The 25,939-nt window shown below is 42.4% G+C and overlaps 1 protein-coding gene across 2 annotated transcripts in view; it reads right to left on the bottom strand.

The window, feature by feature from the left end:
- The window catches only part of EPM2A (EPM2A glucan phosphatase, laforin), a 123,951-nt gene that overhangs the window by 60,043 nt on the left and 37,969 nt on the right, over positions 1–25,939 (bottom strand). For both annotated transcript variants that reach the window (XM_075554426.1, XM_075554427.1), the window contains exon 2: positions 4,878–5,052. In XM_075554426.1, coding sequence (XP_075410541.1) covers positions 4,878–5,052 — 175 coding nt within the window. The remainder of the gene's footprint in view (positions 1–4,877; positions 5,053–25,939) is intronic.

The raw sequence follows: 25,939 nt of genomic DNA, 5'->3' as shown, positions 1-25,939 counted from the left end.
TCCAATCCTCAAGTTGTGATGTTGAAGGATTTCCTGGGGGAAATTGACAACATGCTATAAACAGATGTCACGGCATTGCTTGCTTGAAGTGAAGAGGACTCGAAGCACTTGTTGAAGATGATAGCCTTCGATGGGAATTACACTTCAATGTAAAGAAAACAAAAAGTCTCACAACTGTAACAATAAACAATATCATGATTAATGGAGAAAAGATTGAAGTTGTCAAAAATTACATTTTACTGGGATCCACAGTCGACACACATAGAAAAAAGTCAAGAAATCAAATAACACATTGCATTGAACAAATCTGCTGCAAAGACCTCTTTCAAGTTTGTAAAAGCAAAGTTATCACTTTGAGGGCTAAGATGTACCTGACACAGCCATGGTATTTTCAATTAACTTATGAATAGGGTGATGTGAGAGGAATCGATGCATTTGAATTATGGTATGGGTGAAGAGTATTGAATAGGTCATGTTCTGCCAGTATTATTTACAAACTGTTCTGGAAGAATTACAGCCAGTCTGCTCCTTAGGAACAACAGTGTAAAGGCTTCTTCTCACACTTTGGCCATATTATCAGGAGAGAGCAGACCCTGCAGAAGGACATCATGCTTGGTAAAGTGTAAGTTCAGTGAAAAAGGTTCTCAACAAGATGGTTTGAAACAGGGGTGAAACCACAATGATTGTGAAGATGGTGCAGGATCCGGCAGTGTGTCATCCTGGTGTACATAAAGGTACTATGAGCTGGAACCAACTCAACAGGCCTGTGTTCATCTGGGCAGACTAGGGAAACAAATCCACAGAAACTCATATGTATAAGAAAGAGTTTTATATAAAGGGTAAGTGCACATTAAGAAAGCGTTCCAACCCAGTGCTGTCCAAACCCATAAGTCCAACATCAGTTCATATGTCTGACACCAACCTACAAAGTCCTCCTCCAGCTCAAAACATACACAATGATGCCAACTACAGGAGGAAAGCCGAGTCAGTGAATGTGTAAGCATCTCAGCACTGGCAGGGGTCCCCACACGGGGTAGGTCCATGTGGCTTCTCCTCAGGGATGTTTTGCAGGAGGCTTGCCAGCTAAAGCAGGGAACTGGCTAAGGCAGCTGCACCCTGGTCTGACCATCAGAAAGCAAGAGACCCAAGAACTAGAAGGGTGAGGCTCATGGAACCATTTATCTCTCTGCCCTTCAATTAATCTCACATGTGCTTATCAGCCCTAACAACGGCAATGACAAAAAAGCATTTTTGCAGAGTTGGTTTTCCAAAGGTAAGTCCTAAAATCAACAATAGATAAACGGAGGGCCAACTTGTCAACAAAGGACGTGGGGCCCACAACTGACATTTTCCACTTCCCCAGACTGACTGCCACAAGGCAGAGGCCAGACATGCCTCCACCCTCCCACCACCCCGCCCCAGGCACTCTCTGCTTCTCAGCTGTGTTCCATTACTTATTGCAGGGACCACAGAACTCAAAGGCAATGCTCACAAGGATGCGGTTAACAGATTACATTCACACGAGAAATGCTCGTACTACAGTCATTTAGCCATGCCCACAAATATGCACTCTCTAAATTAATTGACGAGCTCCTACACGCGAAAGAACAGTAGCAGAAATGAAAAGAAAAACTAAATAGCAGTGTTGGATGATGCCATTGAGAAAATATCTGAAAAATATCAAACTGAAAGACAAATATAGGCCAACGATAAAGACAAGAAAATGAAAGACTTGGTCTGAATACATCAGAATAATAGTAGTTCTAGAAAGAAAGCCGGGAGAAAGGGAAGGAAAGATGCTGTCAATCAATTCAATTCTAATACGATTGATCCCATGAATCAAAGAATGCTGGATACAATTCCCTTCCCCCATTCAAACTAAAGGATAATTAGTTGTGGCTATAAATTCTTGGGTGGGTTTGAATACCTCAATTGTTGCATATGCTCAGATATGTAACCTTTTAGGTGTTTATTCTAGCAGCTAAGAGAAAGTCTCAAATTATTGCAACATTATACATACACATCCTGTAATATAAAAAGGTTATAGCAATTATATGGAATCCTGGTGGTGTAGTGGGTATGCATTGGGCTGCGATCTCAATGGTCGGCATTTTAAAATCACCAGCAGCTGCACAGGAGAAAGACTTGTCTTTCTACTCAGTTGTAGTCTCGGAACCCCACAGGAGTTCGAGTCAGCAATGAATCTATGGCAGTGGGTGTTGTGATTTTTGTAGAAATTGGAGAAGGAGCCCGAGTGGCAGATTAGTTATACTTGGGCTGCGATCTGTAAGGCCAACTGTTAACACTGAGCTTCGCCGTCGTGTCTTCCCATGTCTGTAGTCAGCCTGACTTCTGTGTAGTCCACCTGGGGAAGTCCATGCGTATTGATGAAAACAAAAGACCTTTAGGGTTGTTGAGAAAAGCTATTTTGCTGTGAACAAGTGGTTGGTTTTGCCAAATTCTATCATGCAATCTCCAGCTTCATTTCTATCACCAAGTCCATATTTTCCCATTACTCTCTCTTCCCCCTTGTTTCTTACCAACTTTTGCATCCCAATCAACAATAATTATCGATGTATCTTGATTGCACGTGTGATCAATTTCTGGCTGTAGTTGGTGGAATTCTACAATTTCTCCATCACTAGCTTTTGTGGCTGGTGCGTAAAGCTGAATGATGGTCATATTGATTGGATTTCCTTGAGGGTGGATTGCTGTGACCGGATCACAGATAGCTCTGAACTTCACGGAGGAATTAGCAAGCTCCTCTGACCGTGAAGTTGTCATGCCAGTCCTCCGGATTGTGTTATGCCTAGAATAGTATATTACTATTCCAGGAATAGTCGCTCATATTTTTCTGATTCAAAATGACCAATATTAGTCCATTTCAGCTCACTAATGCCTAGAATATTGATCTCATGTGTTCCGTTTAATTTTTTACCTCTTCCCATTTCCCAAAGTTCATACTTGGTACATTCCATTTTCCAATAACTAGAAGATTTTTGCAACTGTTTCTCTTTACCTTGAGTTGTGCCCATCAGCAAATGAAGATCCTGGAGGCTCCCCTCCCAAACTACCCCACGCACTTCACCATGGTCGACTCCCCTCCACGAAATCAGCTGCCCCATTTTGAGTGCCCATCCGCCAGCAGTATCTCCAACTGTGTTCTGCTGCTTTTGTGTAGGCTTTCAGTGTTGGAAAATGCTTTGAGACTGCGTACAGCTTTCAGCAGCTTCTGAAGTAGGGAGCCGACTCCTTCTCCATTGTCTCTTCGTAGTCTAGAAGCTCCGCTGAAACCTGTTCACTTTGGGTGACCCTGCTGGCACTTGAAATACCAGTGGCATAGCTTCCAACATCCCCGTAACAGAGAAGCCACCACAGTACGACAAACTGACAGACAAGTGGTGGAACAAATAACAAGTAGATTCCTACTTGCGTAGATCCTATAGAACCTCAGGGAGCCCTGGTGGGGTAGTGGTAATGTGTTGAGCTGTCATCCGAGAGGTCAGCAGTTCAAATCTATCAGCCCATTCCATGTTATATATACATACATATATAGATAACAAATAACCTATATAGGTATTATCTAAACTTGGGTAACTTCCTTAATCATAAAATGCTTAAAAATAATTATTTCTGATAAATGGAAATTAGAGCCAATGTAGTGAGCCCTATTGGGCAAACACTGGACTGCTAAACACGTTCAGTGATTCAAACCTATCAGCTGCTCCATGGGAGAAAGATGAAGTCATCCTGTAAATATGTATAGCTCCTGAAGCCTTAGCTCATTGCCTCCAGTCGATGTTGACTCACAGTGACCCTATAGGACAGGGTAGAATCATCCCTGTTGATTTCTGAGACTGTAACTTGTTACAAATATAGATAGTCCCATCTTGCTCCCATGAAAAGGGCTGCTGGATTCAAACTGCTGACCTTTTGGATCATAGCCCAACATGTTACATCTATCCCACAGGGTTCCTTGAAGTTTTATAGCAGTGGATCTCCACCTTCCTAATGTCACGACCCTTTAATATAGTTCCTCATGTTGTGGTGCCCCCCAACCATAAAATCATTTTCGTTGCTACTTCATAACTGCAATTTTGCTACTGTTATGCTACTTTCACAGGGCAACTCCTGTGAAAAGGTTGTTCGACTCCCAAAGGGATCTTGACCCACAGGTTTGAGAACCGCTACTCTATAGAGTCTATATAAGTAGGAATCTACTCCATGGCTATAGGTTTGGTTTTATATCTATAAGTAAAAGGTTAATAAATTACAGTCAAAATATTCTAAAGCCAAGTTATTATTATTACTACTACTATCTCTAGAAAGGGGGCAGGGGGGAAGGTCCAGTTCTCAGGCATCACCTGAGAAATCAATACCAACCAACATCACAGCCTTACCAAAGAGAAGCCGTTCCAGCCATCACATCAGGGTGAGTTCATTAAATGTTTGATCAAGATGCCCCCCCACCCAGTGATGTTATAAATAGCCAAGTGGTTTCCCATTCCTGATTCTATGCGGTATCAATAAGTCAGCATCAGCTCCATGGCGGTGGGATTGGTTTGGGTTTTTTATCTGTAAACAAACTAGAACCAGAAAAGTCCACATGCTACTTCCCTTCTATCTCCTCAATGTACTGAAAGCCTACAAAACAGTCCCATAGGAAACATGACAGTTTTGAACAAGGACGATAACTCTTTACAAGAATAGAAACTCCGTCTTTCTCTTGAGGAGCAGCTGATGGTTTCAAACTTCAGACCTTGAGATTAAGAGCCCAACTCATAACCACTATGCCACCAGAGCTCGTGAAATATTTCCATGACCTAGGACTACCTCCCGTCTTACTGCTATGCTTATAAACACGGCACTATTTTTACCTCGAATAATGCATGGCTTGGTGACCCGCAATATTAAAATAGAAGTCTGTGGTGTGCTTCATTTCATTGGTGTGCCCAGTGGCCTCAATCCAGTGTCCAATCGGAAGACAATAAACACCATCCACCAAGTTGTTTTCATTATAAATACAGCAACGGTCATGATGTGGCCCACTGCCTAGAACAAGAAGAAACGACAAACGAGTCATTAAATCCTTGTTTTGCTTAAATAGCCTCCACGGAGCTGAGGCAAGTTTAATAGAATGATGGGAATAAATACAAAGCTGTTCAATCTACACAGTTCAGTCTGAACAAAAACAGACTAGAGGGGGAGAGAGCACAACAGAAACGCATGACGGGTGTCAGGTGAAAGCCTGGCGCTCGGTGCTCTGAGGTGTGGTGTTTCCAAAAGCATGCTCTTTCTGAACGCCACGTGCCCTGTCCATGCTCCAAGAGCCCGCACGCAGTAGGGCACTGGGCCGCCACAAAAGGGTTCCCAAGGCCAGGACCATTAGTAAATGCCCTTGGATACAAGGGTGCTTCAACGAGTTTTATGAAAGGGGAAATTTTAAGATAATGGGATTTTCCACAAGCTTTTTTTACATGATTTTATTTTTCTGGTACACAGATTTATGATTCATTCAGCAATGCTCTGTTTCTGTATCAATTCAGATGCTGGATAAATAAATAATTAATAAAAGAATTATGTATCCAATCTAGTGTTTATGTAAACTGGTGGTTAGTTTCATTTTCAAAGGGGGAAAACAAAGTGATAAAAAATCTAGAACAATATAATGGTGAAGATTATACAACATCATAAACACACAATTAATGTCCCTGAATCGCACATTGCACATGTGAACAATGTTGACATTGTAAAGGTTTTGTTTTACATACGTGTGTGTGTGTGATTTTTGTTTTCTTTGCATTAAGGTATGATCCATACTAAAGTCAATAGTCTTTGATCTTCATCAGAAAATGCAAGTCCTCTTCACTTTCAGCAAGCAAGGTTGTGTCTTGCCAAATTCTATCACAAACTCTCCAGCTGGGTTTCTGTCACCACGCTCACATTTTCCACTACTGATCCTGCCTCTAAGGAGCCCTGGTGGTGTAGTGGTTACAAATTGGGTTGCTAACTGCAAACTCAGCAGTTCTAAACCACCAGCTGTTCTGTGGGAGAAACACAGGGCTTTCTACTCCCATAAAGGAGTACGGGCTCAAAAACCCACAGTTCTACACTGACCTATAAGATCTCCAGAAGTCAGAATTGACTCGATGGCAGTGAGTTTGATTTCTTGAGAAACCCTTCCTCAATTTCCAATTTTCGCATTCCAATCACTTGTAATTAACAATTGATCTTTCTTGCATGTTTAATCAACTTCAAACTGAAGCAGGTCATAGAACTCATCATTGGCTTTAGTGTTCGTGGGTAAATTTGAATAATTGTATTAACTGATTATACTTTTAGGCCTATAGATGCTATCCTATTACAGACAGTATTGCACTTCTTGATAGATCTTGAAATTTCCTTTTTGAAAATGAATATGACACCATTTTGTTTCAATTTCTCATTCCCAGTATAGTAAAGCATATGATTATTGTGTTCAAAATGACCAATACGCTCACTAATGCCTAAAATATTGATCCTGATGCATTCCATTTCATTTCTGATAACTTGAAATTTTCCAGGATTTACATTTAACAATTCTACATTCGGATTATAATGGATGTTGTGCCCATCAGGAAATGGCGACTAGCTCCATTCATGTCATTGTCATTGAGACTGATTTGACTTTGAGGCGGCACCTCTTTCCCAATTGTCTTTTGAGTGGCTGCTAACCTCCAGCACTATCTCAGGCACTAGAGCTGTTCCTAACGTTTCCAGTTGCTAACGTTTCAGAAGTAGTCTACCAGTTACTTCTGCTCTGAAGCTTGTCTGCCAAGGATGACCCTGCTGGGATTTGAAATATCAGTGACAGCGCTTCCAGCATCACAGCAACACACAAGCCACCACAGTACGACAAGCTGACAGACAAGTGGTGTAGATAAATCCTTTCTAATGTATTCAACATAGACATGTCTAAAGCACATTCTATTATTCACTGCAGTGTCCACAGTTCAAACCAGCTGCTCTAAGTTATACAGGTGAGGCTGTCTGCTCCTGAAAATATTTCCAGTGTTGGAAACCCTGTGGAGCAGTTTCACTCCGTCTCAAAGGGGCGCTGCGAGTCATGACCATGGGGGGTGGTATATAAAACTAACCACAGCAAACCCACTGCTGTGAGGCAGTACCAAGTCATGGATTGGAAAAGAAAAAAAAGGTTTCTCTCACTCAGAAAGTAGACCGTTCCTCTGAAAGCTTTCGTATGCTGAAGTGGCAGGAGGCGAAGAAGAAGCAATTATAATGAACTTATGTGTGGGAAAGGTTTTTAGGGCTTTTTTATTGTAATTTGGGGGAGAGTTTACAGAACAAATATATTTTCCATTCAGCAGCTCACACTCTATTTGGTTTGTGAAACTGACAGCTATCCCCACAATGTAACAGTCCTGCATCCACGTCTTCCTATTTCTATTAGCTTGCCCTGCCTATCCCTGCCTGGGGAGTTTTATTCCTGGGTGAATGTTGCCCATTTGGTCTCATATGGTTGATTGTCCTAAGGGGTGCATACCTTTGCCAGACCCAAAAAACAACATATCAAACTAAATCAAATAATACACGAAACTCGAACATATAGGAGGCACGACGTTCAAAGGTCTGGCAGCTTGCTGTCCAGTGTACTTCCTGGGGAAGGATTTGGTGACACGCCCTCGCTGGGAGCAGGCCTACTGCCTTTTTAAGGTTCACTGTCTAACAAATACTGATTGCTAGTTTGGCTTTTCAACTCTTTTTCTGGAAAATCAAAAACTCTCTTCCAATTTCTTTCACTTGGTGAAAACAGCATGGATGTGGGCATATAATAAATGTGAATTGAAAAGAAACAAACTTTCAAAAAGCCGGGGGTACCTGTACCAATGTCATTGTCATTTGACCCTTTGATGCGATCCCCCCCATTCCAAATCAGTCCTTTGTTTTTACTGCCTAGTTCCCGCAAATAAGATGTAAGATGAGTAGATAAACAAAAACAAATGTCTGTGTGACATACAGAAAGAAATCATATTTGTTATGAACTTAAAGTTTTTACGTTTTTTACTCTTTGCTCTGCCTCAAAAAAATATTTCACCTAAGTTGTTTGGCAGAAAAATCTCAAAGAGTGAAGGCACTGGTAATCCTTCGAAATACAACTCCCTTGCACCAGACAGGAGATCCCTGGCAGACCCTTTAAAACACCACTGATCCCGCTAGATCAGACAAGCGACTTTTTTCCTCTGATAGCATCAAGGTGCTGCACCAACTGCTCTATTTCCTTCTATGTTAATAGTTGAAAGCCAAGCTATCCCTCCAAGTCTACTTTTAACACATATCAAATCGACATATTAACTAGAGCAAAGGACACATACATTGATGCCTATGTCGAGAAATATTACTTTAACAGCAAACACTGTAAATGACACAGATACTTATTCTTCTAAGAATATTTATTAAATTATTAAATAACTCTATGGCAGGTACTGTTCTAGGTCATTTTAAGTTTAGGTCTTTACCATGAGAACAATTTTTGAAAAGAATCTTTAAGCAGGCAAGTGGCAAGACAAGATTTTTAGCCTGGAAATTTCTGAATAGAACGTCATAAGCGAAGTCAAGCATAACAAGATTAAAAGCAGAGTCCGCTTAAGGAGCAATTCCATTAGCCCAGGAAGGAGATGGCTAAATAGAAAGAGATGGGCTAATTCAGAAGGTAAAAGCAACAAGGCTTGGTGCTTAATTGACTATGGAAGGTGACAGGGAAGAGGAATCAATGGCACCCACATTTCTGGCGACTGCAATTCAGTATATAATGTGCGCAACTCACTGAGATGTGAAATCTCAAACAGGGTGGAATCTTTAGAATTCTGTTAAGCCTCTCGGGTTTTTTTTTTCCTTTTCACTGTTTATTGTAGTAAATATATATGGAATAAATTATATGCCATATCAATATTCTTCACAACTACAATGTAATGGCATCAGTTAATTTTAGGATGTTGTTCAGCCGCTGCAGTTTATCTATTTCCAAATCTTCCCATTCCTGTACAGAAACTCGGTGTTCCCTAAGCAATGGCTCTCCCTTTCCTCTCTCTCCCCTCCCTTGGAAACTACTAATGAACCTTGCGTCTATACACTATCTAGCCTTGTTATTTCACAAGTGTGATCATGCAATATATTCTCTTCCTCTCTTGCCTTGCAACAACAAATTATATCAGAATAAACATAGAAAAGATTATAGATGTCAAGTATTTCCTTTGACTCAGATCCATAAGTCAACTCAACGGCTCCTAACAACAACGCTTGATTTTGCTGTCAACACTGATAGCTCAGATATCAATGTTATTATACCAAGCAAAAACAGGGCTGTTAGTGTTATTAGGTATCACTCAGTCGGTTCTGACTCAGAGAACCTGTGTACAACAGAATGAAACATTACTAGGTCCTGCACCATCCTCAGTTATTCTTATATTTCAACTCAGTGATGCAGCCACTGTGTCAATCATTTTGTCGAAGGTTTTCCTCTTTTTTGCTGTCTCACTCCTTTACCAAGCATGGCGCCCTCCAGGGACTGGGTGCTCCTGACAACATCTGAAAAGTACATGAGATTCAGCCTTGCCATCCCTGCCTCTAAGGCACACTCTGGGTTCTTTCCAGACATTCATCCAAGTCAGATGTGTTGGTTCTTCTGGCAGTCCATGGTCTTTTCAACATTCTTTGCCAACACCATCATTCAAGCACATCACATCTTCTTTGACCTTCCTTATCCAGTGTCCAACATTCACGCGCATGTGAGGCAATGGAAAACATCAGGGCTTGGATCAGGAACACTTCAGTCTTCAAAATAACATCCCTGCTTTTCAACATTTTAAAGAGGTCTTGTGCATTTAGCCAATAAAATAGAGCCTAGACCTCCACTTTTCTGAGGCTGTAGCGAAGTATCCCATCCACCCATCAAGGTCGTACTCAAAAAGGCTAAGTAGGTCACATTTAGTAGTTTTCCTAATCTAAGAAAAATTCGTTCTTGTGACATGCTACTGCTCAAAGCTTGCCCTCATGAACAGATTACTGGAGATTTGGATACTATAGAAAAGTGTGGAAAAACTAATCGACAGTCCACCACTTCCAGAGGTAGCATATGAGTAAGAACCAGTGATGCTCAAGGAAGAAGTTCAAATTGTACTGAAAGTAATAGTCAAAACAAGGCCCTAGGAAGTGTAAAACCAACTGAAATGTTTCAACAAGCTGATGACGCACTGACAGCATTTTCTTATCTATACCAGGAAATTTAGAAGACAGCTACCTGTCGAACTTACTGGAAGAGGTCATTTGTGCTCATTCCAAAGGAAGGTGAAGCAACAGAGTGCTCAAACTATAAAGCAGCATCACTGATAGATATCACATGCAAGCAAAATCTCACTGAAGATCATAACAGTGGGGTTTGAACAATTGTAATGTAATCAAGAGGTATTACTGAGAGCCAAATGAAGGGTGAACATAATAGTGGGGCAGAAGGAAAGTAAAAGGAAATAGAGGAAAGAACTAGGAAACAAAAGCTATAGAGAGAGATACAGATATAAGCATGTACATATATAAATATATTAATATATAAAGATAGGGGTATTGGTCTATGTACATATATTTATGTACATAGGTCGCAGATGGACTTTGGGCCTCTATTTAAGTCTTCTCTCAACACAAGAAAAATTTGTTCTAATAATCCGGCATTCTGAGATGCTCACCTTCTTAACATGATCGCTGAAGACACAGGGGTGCATCAGCAAATGTGGTGAAGAAAGCTGATGGTGCCCAGCTATCAAAAGATATAGCATCTGGGGTCTTAAAGGCTTGAAGATAAACAAGCAGCCATCTGTTGAGAAGCAGCAAAGCCCACATAAAGAAGCACATCAGCCTGTGTGATCATGGGGTATCCATGGGATCAGGTATCAGGCATCAAAGACCCAAAACAAAAAAATCATGTCAATGTGAATTGGAGGTGAGGGAGTGGGGAGTGGGAGCCCAAAGCCAATCCGTAGGCAATTGGACATCCCCTTACAGAAGGGTCGTGGGGAGAAGATGGGCCACTCAGAGTGCAGTATAGCACCAGTGAAACATACAGCTTTCCTCTGGTTCTTTAATGCTTTCTCCCTGCCACTATCATGACCCCAATTCTAACTTACAAATCTGGCTAGATTATAGCATCTACATTGGTACAGATAAGATCTGGAAACACAGGGAATACAGGACAGATAAACTCAGAAACAATAGTGAGAGTAGCCATACCAGAAGGGAAGGAGAAGGGGCGGGGGGGGGGGAGAATCTGATCACAATGACCTACCTATAATCCCCTCCCAGGGATATGGACAACAGATACAGGGGTAAAGGAAGATATTGGGCAGTGCAAGACATGAAAAAATAATAATAATTTATAAATTATCAAGGGTCCATGAGGAAGGAAGGGGAGGATGGAGGGAAAACTCAGGAGCTAATACCAAGGGCTCAAGTGGTAAGAAAATGTTTTGAAAATGATGATGGCAACAAATGTACAAATGTGCTTGACACAATGGTTGATATGGATTGTGATAAGAGTTGTATAAGCCCCTAATAAAATGATTTCTTTAAAAAAAAACACTTGATGCTGCTCATGTGGAATCTGTACATGGATCAAGAGGCAGTTGTGCAAGGGAGGAGAGGGGAGAGGAGCCGATACCAAGGGCTCAAGCAGAAAGAAAATGCTTTGAAAATGACGATGGCAACATATGTACAAATGTGTTGATACAATTGATGTATGTATTGTTATAAATTGATGTATGGATTGTTATATAATGATTTTTTTTAAAGAAGCAGTTGTGCAAACAGAACAAGGGAATGCTACATGGTTTAAAATCAGGAAAGGTGCACTTCAGGGTTGCATCCACTCACCATACTTATTCAATCTGTGCGCTGAGCAAATCATCAGAGAAGCTGGCTTAGATGAAGAAGAATGAGATATTTGAAGTGGAGGGGGGCTTATTAAGAACCCGCAGTACACAGAGGACACAACCTTACTGGATGAAAATGAGAAGGAACTGAGCACTTGTTGATGAAGAATAAGGACTGCAACCTTCAGTGTGGATCATGACTCAATTTTTAAAATACCCAAATCCTTACAACTGGACCAATAAATAATATGATAAAGAGAAAAGGTTGAAGTATTCAAGAATACTGTCGTGCTTGGATCCACAATCACTGCTCATGGAAACAGCAGCCAAGACATCGAAAGACATGTTGCATTGGGTAAATCTGCTGCACAAGACCTCTTTAGAGTATTGAAAAGCAAGGATATTACTTTGAGGACTAAAGTTCACCTGACCCAAGCCATAGTATTTTCAGTTGCCTCATATCCACATGAAAGTTGGACACTGAATAAGAAAGACCCAAGAAGAATCAATACATTTGAATTATGTGCTGGAGAAGAATACTGAAAATTCCATGGACTGCTAAAAGGACAAATAATCTCTGTTGGAAGAAGAAAGCCCAGAGAGCTCCTTGGAGAAAATATAGCAAGATTTCATCTTAAACACAATATGTTCTCAGGAGAGACCAGTCCCTAGGGCAGGACATCATGCTTGGAAACGGACGGACAGTTAAAACGGGAATGATCTCCAGGAGATAGATTGGCACGGTGGCTCCAACCCTGGACTCAACTGTAAGAACAATTGTGAAGACACCACAGGACCACGCAGTGCTTCATTCTATCAAGCGTGGGGCAGAGCCAACCCAACAGCACTTAATAAAAATAACATCAAAGAGTGATGTAGAAACAAGATGGTACCCCATTATCAGAAAGAATAGCATCTGGGGTCTTTAATGTGGGAAACAGGTCTATGTGCATATGTTTATAGATTTAGTATTAAGGTAGCAGATGGACATTGGGCCTCTACTCAAGTACTCCCTCAATGCAAGAACTCCTTGTTCTATTAAACTGGCATTCTATGATGCTCACCTTCCCAACACGATTGCTGAAGACAAAGCAGGTGCATAAGCAAATGTGGTGAAAAAAGCTGATGGTGCCCAGCTATCAAAAGATATAGTGTCTGGAGAGTTAAAGACTTGAAGATAAACAAGCAGCCATCTAGCTGAGAAGCAACAAAGCCCACATGGAAGAAGCACACCAGCCTGTGTGATTATGAGGTGTCGACAGGATCAGGTATTAGGCATCAAAAAACATATCATTTGGAATGAGGGAGAGTGGAGACCCAAAGCCCATCTGTAAGCACCTGGACAACCCTTACAGAAGGGTCACGGAGAGGAGACGAGCCAGTCAGGGTGCAGTGTAGGAACAGTGAAACGTACAGCTTTCCTCTAGTTCTTTAACGCTGTCTCCCCCACCCTCATCATGACCCTAATTCTACCTTACAAATCCAGCTAGACCAGAGGATATACACTGGCACAAATAAGACCTGGAAACACAGGGAATCTAGGAAAGATAAACCCCTCAGGACCAATAATGAGATACCAGGAGGGTTAGGGGAAGGTAAGGGAGAAAGGTAGAACTGACTACAATTATCTACATATAACTCCTTCCCTAGGGGACAGACAACAGAAAAGTGGGTGAAGGCAGATCGATATCAGACAGTATAAGACATGAAAAAAATAATTTATAAATTATCAAGGGTTTGTGAGTGGGGAGGAGGAAAAATGAAGAACTGATACCAAGGGCTCAAGTAGAAAGAAAATGTTTTGAGAATGATGATGGCAACAAATGTACAAATATGCTTGGCACAATGGATGGATATATGGATTGTGATGAGAGTTGTACGAGCCCCCAATAAAATGATTTTTTAAATAAAAATAATAATAAGAACCAAATTCGAAGGCGAGATTGGTATCAGAGCTTAAATTCTGAATGCCAGCTTTGCAGAAGGCTACCGATGACAGTGAAAGCCCAAAATTCATTGTAGAGCCCCACATAATTGAGCCTCCAGTGAATCCCCCTGACCATAGCCTAGGGATGTGATCACTTTGCTGTCAGACAGCACTGTAGAGTCAAGTATACAGGTGTACTTAGGTTAAAAAGGAGTACTTTATCATATGATCTCTTTTCACCCATTTTAAAGTTGTTTCAGCATTCTGCTTTCTTTGTTTTTCTTTTCTTTTTTGGTATAGGAAAGAGATTTATATACATGAGCAATTGAATTTTTTAAAATCATTTTATTGGGGACTCTTACAGCTCTAATCACAATCAATACATCCATCCATTGTTTCAAGCAATTTGTAGATCTGTGCCATCATCATTCTCAAAACTTCTTTCTTCTTGATGGAGATTTTTCTGTATTTTTCTGGGCAGTGTTGTTTGTGGTTTGCATGTTTGCTTGCTTCCTGTCTGTGTTTTGTGTCATTTCATGTGCATGAAATGCAGGACAGGTAAACCTGCATGGACAGTAACTGGATGGATAGTACCATAGGAACCTAGCACGGGGAGAGAAGAGGAATGGGCTAGCAACAATGAATAAGTGAAAGGATTTTAACACTGACTTGGTGATGACCGCGCAATCTTCTTAAAATGGTTGAATGGTTGAATTATATGAAATGTGGAGAAAAAACAATTTAACATGAATGAATTGTTTTGTCTGTATAGATCTTAAAACAGAACTTCCTATTAAACAGATCACTGCAAAAAAGACAAAGTAATCATTGGGCAGAGGCTTCTTAGAGTTCCAGGAGGGCTTATGATAAAGATATTAGAATGAGGCAGAGATTTTTGTAAAATAGGAGTTTAAGATTTCCCTGAAGAGGGAAGCATATTTGTGCCAATAAAGTCTCACATTCGTACACACAATAAAGAGTTCAAGATCCTTCATATGGTGTCCTCTTAGAGCATAAATTAAGGGTGCTCAGGGCCGTGAGGTGACTTAGTTAAGTTGGAAAAATGATCAGTTATAAGTGACAGATTCATCGCAGTCTAGAGATTAAAATGGCAGAAGATGGGGAAAATAAATTGAAAGTGTTTTGTTGGTTTTTTTATATACATAGCCCAAACCGATTTTTTAAAATGAAAATAGTGAATGAATAAGAAAAATTAAGAATAAAAAGAGAGAAGACATATACAAAAATACTGGGTGTGTCGCTGGCCTTCAAGACTGTCTAGGAGCTGCCCCTCCTGGCCTGGAGCACCCCTTGGGGGCTCCTCAGGGTCTTTGTAGCTCTGCCTTGCTCCAGCTGCTGCTCTGGTACGCTCCTTTCTCAATTCACTCCACTTTGGGGAGTTCAGACCACACTGCCTCCCCACCATGTGACCCCAGAAATGTCCTCTGTCGCAGTCTGCTCCAGTAAGGGGACAGCATGACATGTGCTGTTGTCAGTTGCCCAGTCCCTTCTGTGTCCCATTAGCTCCCCACAGCGACTTCTTTCTCCAGGCCTAGTGAGCCAGCATGGGGTACAGAGTCTGGCTCTCTCTCTCTTCCTCTTCCTCCCTCCAGGCCTGCCTCTGTGTTGGTGTGGCATGCTGGCCCCTCTCCTCAACCTGTAGGTTTACTGCTGCTCTCCACCACACCCACTTCCAGGGAGGGGGGTCAGTCTGGCTCTGGTTGGGGCCTGCCCTGTAGAAAGTGTTGGTTTGTTTTTTTTTCTCACTGCCACCAAGTCGGTACCAACTCATAGAGACCCTATAGGACAGAGTAGAACTGCCCCTGTGGGTTTCCACGGCTGACTGTAACTATGGGAGCAGAAAGCTCCATCTTTCTCCAGCAGAGCAGCTGATGGTTTTGAGATGCTGACCTTGGCACATCACAGTCCAACATATAACCACTCTGCCAGAAGCAGGCGGCTAAGGAGGCAGCTGAGACTGCATACCCTTCTTCTGCAGTCACAATGGAGACCATGTGGAAAGGCTGGACTTGTACTTCCTCTTGCAAGTAACGGGGCCTCCCTCCCACTCCCCACTGAGGTGGTATCAGGGAGAGCCTAGAGAAGAATAAGAAACTTCCCTGCTCCCTAGCAAGTAACTTCCCCTCCCTAGCCATTCTGTCAGTATGAGCCACGTGGGGTAATAACAAAGCATCCCATCTCTCTCAGTTAAGGAAATACCAGGTGCAGTCAAGTAAGGTGCTCTAACTCCCCACGTGCCCTTTCCGGTGCCAGTGGAGGCTGGGTAGGGAGCCCGGACTTCCACCCCCACATCAGTAACGAGCCAGCCTCCCTCTCTCCTGTTGAAGCAGTGTCACAGGGACCCAGATAAAGCATATTTAAATAAAAGCCACAATCTCATTACAGAATATCCCAATAGAAAGTCGCTCGTTATTGCAAAAAAGGGAAGATATCAAACTGAATGAAAAAAAAAAGATGATCAGTCGACGCCAACACCAAGATGACAGAAATGTTAGCATTACCCAACAGAGATTTTACAATCGTCGTCATAAAAAAATGCTTTCAATAGCTCGTTAGAGGGCCAGTAAAACTAATGAAATATCATGAAATCTCTGCAGATAATTAGAAAATATAAAATTTAATCAAACAGGAATTTGGGAACTAAAAGAATAAATAACTGAACTTTAAAAACTTGACACAACAGCAGAATCATCAAACTGAGAGAGCACGCAGTAAGACTACCCAGTCAGTCCTGAGAGAAAATTAAACCCGCTTGCCATTGAGTCAATGCTTACTCAAAGCAGCCTGATGGGGCAGGGTAGAACTGCCACTGTGAGTTTCTGAGCGTAGAAAGTCCTCTTTCTCCCAAAGTAGAGGTGGTAGTTTTGAACTACCAACCTTGAGGATCACAGTCCAACTTACAACCTCCATGCTGCTAGGGCTCCCAGAGAGAACACAGACTTATTTTAAAAGACTGAAAAGAGCAGGAGATAAAAAACGTCACACTGGCACCTTGGTTGTCCAACTCATAATTCCAAATTCATGTTTGAGCACCTTGAAGACTTCAAGAACTAAACATGTTTTCCCCAGGATGAATAATGGAAAACCAAATAATCGGTTCTGCTGCCCAAAAATTGCCCTTACAAATTCATTTTCCCGGGACTTTACATTTCTATGGAGGCTTTTAAAGGCCTTCTCGCATATCACTGTCTCAGATATACTCTCGCCATAGCATTGTTTCGGATTTATCCAAATTAACAGTGACTTTCCACCTCTTCAGTGATCTGGCCTCTGTTTCATGAGCAATGATTTCACACCTTTGGCTACATTAGCCACTTTAATCTTTTATTTCTTTTTTTTTTTTTCAAAAATTCTGATAACATCGACCAACAAGCGGCGACCTGATTCAAATCTCACAATGATTTATTTACCTAATGTGTTTCTCACAGTTTCATCTTAGCTTCACTGCTTGTATCACTAACTTTCTTTGGATCCATGGTTAAAATCTTTCTTTTTTGTTTGTTTTAAACGTTTTATTAGGGGCTCATACAACTCTTATCACAGTCCATACATATACATACATCAATTGTATAAAGCACATCCATACATTCCCTGCCCCAATCATTCTCAAAGCATTTGCTCTCCACTTAAGCCCTTTGCATCAGGTCCTCTTTTTTTTCCCCTCCCTCCCCGCTCCCCCCTCCCTCATGTGCCCTTTGTAATTTATACATCGTTATTTTGCCATATCTTGCTCTATCCAGAGTCTCCCTTCCCCGCCTTCTCTGCCGTCCCTCTCCCATGGGGGAGGTCACATGTGGATCCCTGTAATCTGTTCCCCCTTTCCAACCCACTCACCCTACACTGTCCCAGCATCGCCCCTCACACCCTTGGTCCTGAAGGTATCATCCACCCTGGATTCCCTGTGCCTCCAGCCCTCATATGTACCAGTGTACAACCTCTGCCCTATCCAGCCCTGCAAGGTAGAATTCAGATCATGGTAGTTGGGGGGAGGAAGCATCCAGGATCTGGGGGAAAGCTGTGCTCTTCGACGGTACTACCTTGCACCCTGACTGACCCATCTCCTCTCCTAAACCCCTCTATGAGGGGATCTCCAGTGGCCGACACTTGGGCCTTGGGTCTCCACTCTGCACTTCCCCCTTCATTCAATGTGGTATACACACATATTCTTTTTTTTTTTTTTTTTGCATGATGCCTTATACCTAGTCCCTTTGGCACCTTGTGATCGCACTGGCTGGTGTGTTTCTTCCATGTGGGCTTTTTTGCTTCTGAGCTAGATGGCCGCTTGTTTATCTTCAAGCCTTTAAACCCCAGACACTATCTCTTTTGATAGCCGGGCACCATCAGCTTTCTTCGCCACATTTGCTTATGCACCATGGTTAAAATCTTGTATGCAAATAAAGCACAAAAACCGCACAACGACAGACAACACAAGCACCCTGTGTTGTGTAAGGGAGAGCGGTGCCTAGACGGGACCCCTCCGGGTGCTCCAGGAGACATGGTGGTTGACTCCCTCTCGGCTGATACGGGTTATTTCCATCCGATTTCTGGCTCGCCTATGGAGCAAACTTGTGAACATGGAGGAGATTTTTTTTTTTTCTAACTTTGCTGTGGGAGCTGTGGAAAGTTCAACAAGCGAGATATCACTCGACTGGAGAAGAATGATGCCTACATATTTGCAAGACACGTAAATCTGCACATCTGAGAAGCTAAGCAAACTCCAAACGGGATGTTATTGTGGCTGTCAAATGACAATAATTTATTTCGAGCACATGAATATATTTTGGAATCTAACATATGAGGCTGATTATAGCTATCAGCACACACAAATCTGCTCTCTCCCCCACTCCATCGTGCTTTCTCAGAAGTTAGTAGGACACAAAGTTGCGCAGACCTGGCATAATAATTGCAAACTCTTTGGTGTGTTGATATATTTTCTAATGTCAACAATAAAACAAAATGCCCATAAAAAATACTGTATTCATCCAACTCTCGGATCGAAAGGGTGAAGCTTACTCCAGTTGAGCACGTTATAAATTCCCATACGCAAAAGTAAACAATTTGTATTTGGTGGCAGGGATGGAAACAATGGAACTGTTGTTCATAACAAAGAATAGGTTGGGGACGGTCTAGGAAAGAATGAACAAGGAGACAGGGGTTGAAGACTGTCCAAAAGCTGAGGCAGAATGGAGATCCCCTCATGGAGGGGTTCAGGAGAGGACATGGGTCAGTCAGGGTGCGAGGTAGTACCGATGAAGAACACAGCTTTCCCCCAGATCCTGGATGCTTCCTCCCCCCAACTACCATGATCCGAATTCTACCTTGCAGGCCTGGATAGGACAGAGGCTGTACACTGGTACATATGAGGGCTGGAGGTACAGGGAATCCAGGGTGGATGATACCTTCAGGACCAAGGGTGTGAGGGACGATGCTGGGAGAGTGGAGGGTGAGTGGGTTGGAAAGGGGGAACTGATTACAAGGATCCACATGTGACCTCTTCCCTGGGAGAGGGACAGCAGAGAAGGGGGGAAGGGAGACTCCGGATAGGGCAAGATATGACAAAATAACGAGGTATAAATTACCAAGGGCACAGGAGGGAGGGGGGAAAGGGGAGGGAGGGGAAAAGAAGAGGACCTGATGCAAGGGGCTTAAGTGGAGAGCAAATGCCTTGAGAATGATTGGGGCAGGGAATGTATGGATGTGCTTTATACAATTGATGTATGTATATGTATGGATTGTGATAAGAGTTGTATGAGTCCCTAATAAAATGTAAAAAAAGAAAAGAGGAGAAAAAAATGATTAGGGCAAAGACTGTACAGATGTGCTTTATACAATTGATGTATGTATATGTATGAACTGTGATAAGAATTGTATGAGCCCCAATAAATTGTTTAAAAAAAAAAAGGTGAGGCAGAAAGAAAGGAGCGAGTAGGAGGTTGAATTTCAAACTTTGTAAGGTGAAATGGATGAGTGAAAAATCCCTGACTGTGAAGCCTTCAAACGAAATCAGCTAAGGCACAGATTTCTTTTTCTATCAATCTTTTTTATTAAAATGATACTATTAAAATAGAGATGCCTCACCTGTCAAATGGCTCCTAGCTCAGACTTTTTACTTTTCACCCGTGGTGATCATCAGAGAATGCTTCTTCCTTTTTTTCCCTTTTTTTAATAGTGAAAACATTTCATTGGGGGCTTGTACAACTCTTATCACAGCCACACATCCATCCATTGTGTCAAACACTTTTGTACATCCGTTCCCCTCATCATTCTCAAAACATTTTCTTTCTACTTGAGCCCTTGGTATCAGCTCCTCATTTCCCCCCTCCCTCCCACCGCCTCTCCCTCATGAACCCTTGATAATTTATAAATTATTATTATTTTGTCATATCTTACACCGTCAATGTACACTGGGACAGATAGGAACTGGAACCACAGGGAACCCAAGACAGATGAACCCCTCAGGGCCAGTGGTGCGAGTGGCGATACTGGGAGGGTGGAAGTAAGGTGAGGGAGAAAGCGGGAACAGATCACAAGGATCTACATATAGCCTCCTCCCTGGGGGGTGGACAGCGAAGTGGGGGAAGGCACAGATTTTAATGTTTAATTTGAAGTTGTACATACTTCTGCAATATTCATCTCTTCTTCTGCCCTCCCTCTCCACTCTCTTGGACCCTCATAATAACCTGCTACATTCACATACAACTTTTTGTTTGTGAAGGAAAAGCGCTTGGCCCAGTACTGAAACAACAATAATAATAAAGTAACCGAATAGCTTGCCTACGGTGACTTGATGTAGCAGAGGGCAACATGAACAGGGCTACAAAGAGACATGTATGCAGACCTGAACGAGAAGAAGAAAAATCAAGGTGAACCCTAGGGATGGAAACCACCCCTGCTAGCGATCCTTCTCAAGCCAGGGGGTCAAAAACTGAGTCCATCTGACATCCCCCCTGAGGCGCTGGAAGGAGCACTGGTGTCAAAGTAGGATATACTCTAAGGCCAGTCATTCAAAGCCGCCAATCATTCAGTGAGAGCATCTCACAATGAGTGTAAGGCTCAGAAGACCTATGGGCAGTTCTATTCTGTCCTATAGGGTTGCTATGTTTGGGATCAACCATATGAGAGTGAGATTCGTTTTAAGGAGCAGGAAACCCCCAGCTTAAGTCAGTTGGGGGAACAATGGGGTCCTTTCCAAACTTTCAAATAGGCACACACAGACGAGCCCATAAAGTGTTAAGATAATAACAAAAATGAGAACCCTAAGAAAAGACTTGCACAACACAGTTTGATTTGCAAAATTATGGTGTCAGATAAAAACTAGCCATCGTGAGAACTACGATCCATCTCTTGTGATCAAAGTGGCAAGAGCACCTTGAACGTTTAGCTGGGAGACTCGGAGGGCAGTGAGGCCGTGGGAAAGAGGGGGAGAAAGTAGACAAAGGAGGGTGACCGTGGTCATACAACTCAGAGAATAGGCAACGTCACTAACTCTTACCTGCGGACACGGTGAGCTGGTGCGACTTGGCTGTATATTTTCTCAACAACAATTGTGTTTCTTCGCTGGTTTGGTTGAAAGGGTACACAACCTTAGATATGCAATGCAAGTAACCACTTTCGGGCTAATTATGTAATTAACTCGTGCAAAAAATAATAAAATTTGGCTAATAAAAATCAGGAAATCAGAGAGTCTGTAGAAACTTTCTCCTAATTCAGATGTAAGGAGGCAAAAGACCAGCACACAGAGAACAATAATGTGCTGAGCTAACAGGAGTTGTTATAGGTAAAAGTGCTAGGCCTGCAGTTGAAGCTAAAGCAACTCTCAGGAAAATACGAATGCAGAAACAAGACAAATTGAGGAAAAGGCTCAGAGGATTTGAACCTCATTTTTTTCAAAGAACTACAAAATAGATATTGTATTTATAGTGTTGTTAAAAGGCATAATTGATTCAATGGCAGCATTTTTCAATTTATTTAGAGATAATAAGGTTTTTATACAATTAAGGAAAAACACTCACTGCCATCAAGTCCACACCAACTCATAGCGACCCTTTAGGACAGGGTAGAACCGCACTTACAAGTTTCTGAGACTGTGACTCTTTACAGGAGTAGAAAGCCCTTTCTTTCCCCCTCGGAGCAGCTCATGGTTTAGAACTGCATAACCACTATCCAACCAGGTATATTTCTTATGGAGGCTCAAGTTTATAAGAACAGGTAAAAAAATATTGAATACAATAGAATGGTCACAGTACTGAGTTAACACCCCAACCGTGTGTGTGTGTGTGTGTTTGTAAATATGTGGTTGATTGTCTTTAAAGGTAGACAAACTGTCTACTGTTGGTGATTGCTATTTTTATGACAAAAGTAAGTTGAAATATGGAATTCATCAGCCATTCTGTCCTGGCAACCATATCTAACCCAGGACTGAAGTTCATTGACGTCCGACCCTCTGCTGAGGATTTTCATTATACCCCACCCCCTCCCAGATATACTGAATATAGCAGATACACTGAAAATATTCTGATTCAGCATATCCAAGGTGAAAATTCAATTTCCCAGCAGAGGATCAAACTGGAATGAACGACTATGACCCAGCACAAAGCCCGGATCTAACCCATTTGGCCAAAAATGGAGCCACTTGGCCACTTGCTAGAAGGATCAGTCACCTTTGAATCTCTTCAGCAGGTTCGGGGTTTTATACATCACAGGTCTGACCTTGTTTGGGCTCTTTAGTAATCAAGCTGAAGACCTTCCACATATAATTAAAATCGACGATAAAATCCATGAGGGTCCTTGAGACCTTGGTGGAGTTGCCCTCTCCGAGGTGAGCCTGAGGTTTGCAGAAACAGAACTGTGGGAGCAATTAAAGCTGAGCCTTGCATTCACTGTGCCAAGCCTCTGGAGTGCATCCTGTAGGGAACCTTTCTGGGAGGGCCTTGATCAGTTCCAGCTAAAACGTTTAAGGAAAGATTTAATTAATGCCTGCCCAAGCACGCAGAGCAGAAAATACTAAGGGGGGAAACGTCCATGAACGGAAAAGGATATGAGGGAAATGAAGACTTATCTCAGGAGAAACTGGAAGACCAGCACAGAAAAACACCTTGCGGAGAAAGCAAAAATCATCAGCTCTTTTCTTTAAAGACCTACTAATAATTTAATATGCAATTGTATAATAATTTGATATTTAATGTAGTCACTAGTTATTTAATACATCAGATGTGCATATATTCCAGAGTTTAATCCAGCTACTAAGAAAGTATGTTGAGAGCTTGCTGTGTATCCAGTCCTGTGCTGGCCTGAGGTAGACATATGATGTTTAAGACACAGTCCACAGCATAAATGGACCTTTTCTGGTTGGGCAAGCAAAGCAAAACTAAACTAAATCATGACACTGTTAAGTAGCTATATGATTATGCACCAACCAGTGGGCAGAATATTTGAGGCTGTGTCCCAAATGCCCCCCTCAGGGAATGATGACTGGAGTGCGATGTTCACAAGGGTTCTCAGGAGTAGTGGTCTCAGATGGGAAAGGGGCTGTGATGGACTGGAGGTGTCTGTGGAGTGCTGAAGACTGGGCAGGGGGCCACCTGGAGAAGGTTGTGTCAGTGGGAGCTGGAGGTATGAGCAAAGACATGTGGTAATGGAGCTCAGTTACATCAGGGTCTGTTTCAGACACACAGCAAAGGGTCTAATAATGTAGGAAAGAGTATGAGTCAAAGCAGGAAAATGGTAAGAGCCAATCTGTGTATTTCAGTGGGCAGAGTTGCCCCACACTGGTGCATATCGGCTTCCCAAGCTGATTCTGACAAATGATGCACTAATTTGTGTCAGAGTAGAACTAAGCTCCTTGGGGCTTTCCATGGTGGATGTTTCAGACGTCAGCCGACCGTCAGGGCTTTCCTTCAACATGCCTCTGGGTGGACTTGAAGCTCCAACATTTCAGTTAGGAGCTGAGTGCATTTCTTAAAGGACCCACAGCTGCAGCCTTGGTGGTGTAGTGTTTAAGCACTGGGCGGAAATCAACAAGGTCAGCAGTCCGAAACCACCAGCCGCTCCACGGGAGAAAGAAGGGCTTTCTACCCCCGTAAAGAGTGACTCTCAGAAACCCACGTGGGCAGTCCTGCCTCTCCTATAGTGCCACCAGAAGTCGGCGTCACCTAGCTGGCGGTGAGTCCGTGCATCAAACAACTGGATTCCACGACTTGGAAATCAGAGTTCAAAATTCCCATAAATTTTCACAGATAATAATGTTCATGTTATTTGTGTAAAATATAGTGCTCTCTTCTCTAGCTCACTTTTCAAGGAAAAAAAATTTTTTAATTGGAGATTTACATTAATTAGTGATTCATGAGGATACCCATACCTCGAAATAGGAAGTAGCTCAATATCAGGACATTTTTGAAAATTTACACTTCTATAAACTTAAAAAAACTTTTAAAATATGCAATCAGAGGGGAGCCAGTGAAGGGGCCTGAGAGTTTGTCCCCCATACCAACCACGTGGACAACTTCCCCTCCCCCCAGAAAATTTTCTTTAGAGGACAGCACTGAAGCTGCAGCCTAGGGAGAGGGACATGTCTGATCAGAGCACACGGGAGCAAATAAAGGGGGAGGAAGAGAGAGTGGAGCACATCCTGGCCCACCAGGCCTGGAGGACGATATCCCCGCTCCTAACAGCCAATGCAGAGTGGACCAGATGGCTGATCCCACTCTGAGACAAAACATCCCTCGCTGACCCATGGCCCTACGGGGGACAACACTGGACACTCAGTGTCAGGATTGGCCTGGACTGACCCTGTGACACTGAGGCAAAGCACTAAAGGTGTGCGGCAGGGCAACAGGGGAGGAGAGCAGGGAGCTCCTGAGGGAATGCAAAAGATAGACTTGCAGGCCAGAGCATGCGACCCCATTGGACTTGACTGGAAGACACACCTAGAGGTCAAAAATCAGACCTTGATCTAGTTACAGGTTTTTCTTTCTTTTTAAATTTTTTTAAAGTTCTTCTTACTCTTTTTTTTAAATTTATTTATTCTTTTATGAGTCATTGATTTTCTTTTTTGTTGCCATCATTGTGTTCCCTTTTGTCGCTTTGTCTTGCGATGCCTTGTTTTTGGTGCATATGATTATCTCTGCAGATCTATTTAGATAAGATAGGCTGGATGAACAGTGGAGGAGAAAACAATGGGGTCGATGGTTCCGGGGGGGACATGGGAGAGAGGGAGGTGGGGATAAGGAGGTGGTGTTGACCAACCCAGGGACAAGGAAGCAACAAGTGATCCAAAATTAGTGGCAAGGAGGGTGTGAGATGCCTGGTAAGGGCAAGGTAACCAAGATAAATTATTGAAACCCAAATGAAAGCTGAGCATGATAGTGGAACAAGAGGAAAGTAAAAGGAAATAGAGGAAAGAACTAGGAGACAATGAGGTCTAAATGCAGGCATGTACATATGTAAATATATTTATATAGAGTGGTGGGCAAATAGATCTATGTGCATATATTTAGAGGTTTAGTGTTAAGGCAGCAGATGGACATTGGATCTCCACTCAAGTACTTACTCAATGCAAGAACACTTTGTTCTATTAAATTGGCATTCCATGATGCACACCTACCTGACACGATCGCTGAAGACAAATGTGTACATAAGCAAATATGGTGAAGAAAGCTGATGGTGCCTGGCTATCAAAAGATATAGCGTCTGGAGTTTTAAAGGCTTGCAGGTAAACAAGCAACCATCTAGCTCACAAGCATCAAAGCCCACATGGAAGAAGGACATCAGCCTGTGTGACCACAAGGTGTCAAAGGGATCAGGTATGAAAGAACAAAAAATCATATCATTGTAAATGAGGGTGAGTGCCGAGTGGAGACCCAAAACCCATCTGTAGACAACTCAACACCCCCTTACTGAAGGGTCGTGGGGAGGAGATGAGCCAGTCAGGTTTCAGGGTAGCAACGATGAAACGTACAACTTTCCTCTACTTCTTAAATGCTTCCTCCCCCTGACTATCATGATCCCAATTCTACCTTACAAATCCGGCTAGACCAGAGGATGTACACTGATACAGATAGGAACTGGAAACACCGAG

Source organism: Tenrec ecaudatus, chromosome 7 (assembly GCF_050624435.1).
Source record: "Tenrec ecaudatus isolate mTenEca1 chromosome 7, mTenEca1.hap1, whole genome shotgun sequence".
Classification (NCBI taxonomy): domain Eukaryota; kingdom Metazoa; phylum Chordata; class Mammalia; order Afrosoricida; family Tenrecidae; genus Tenrec; species Tenrec ecaudatus.
The sequence above is the reverse complement of the archived record's forward strand: the minus strand, read 5'-3'. Positions and strand labels throughout refer to the sequence as shown.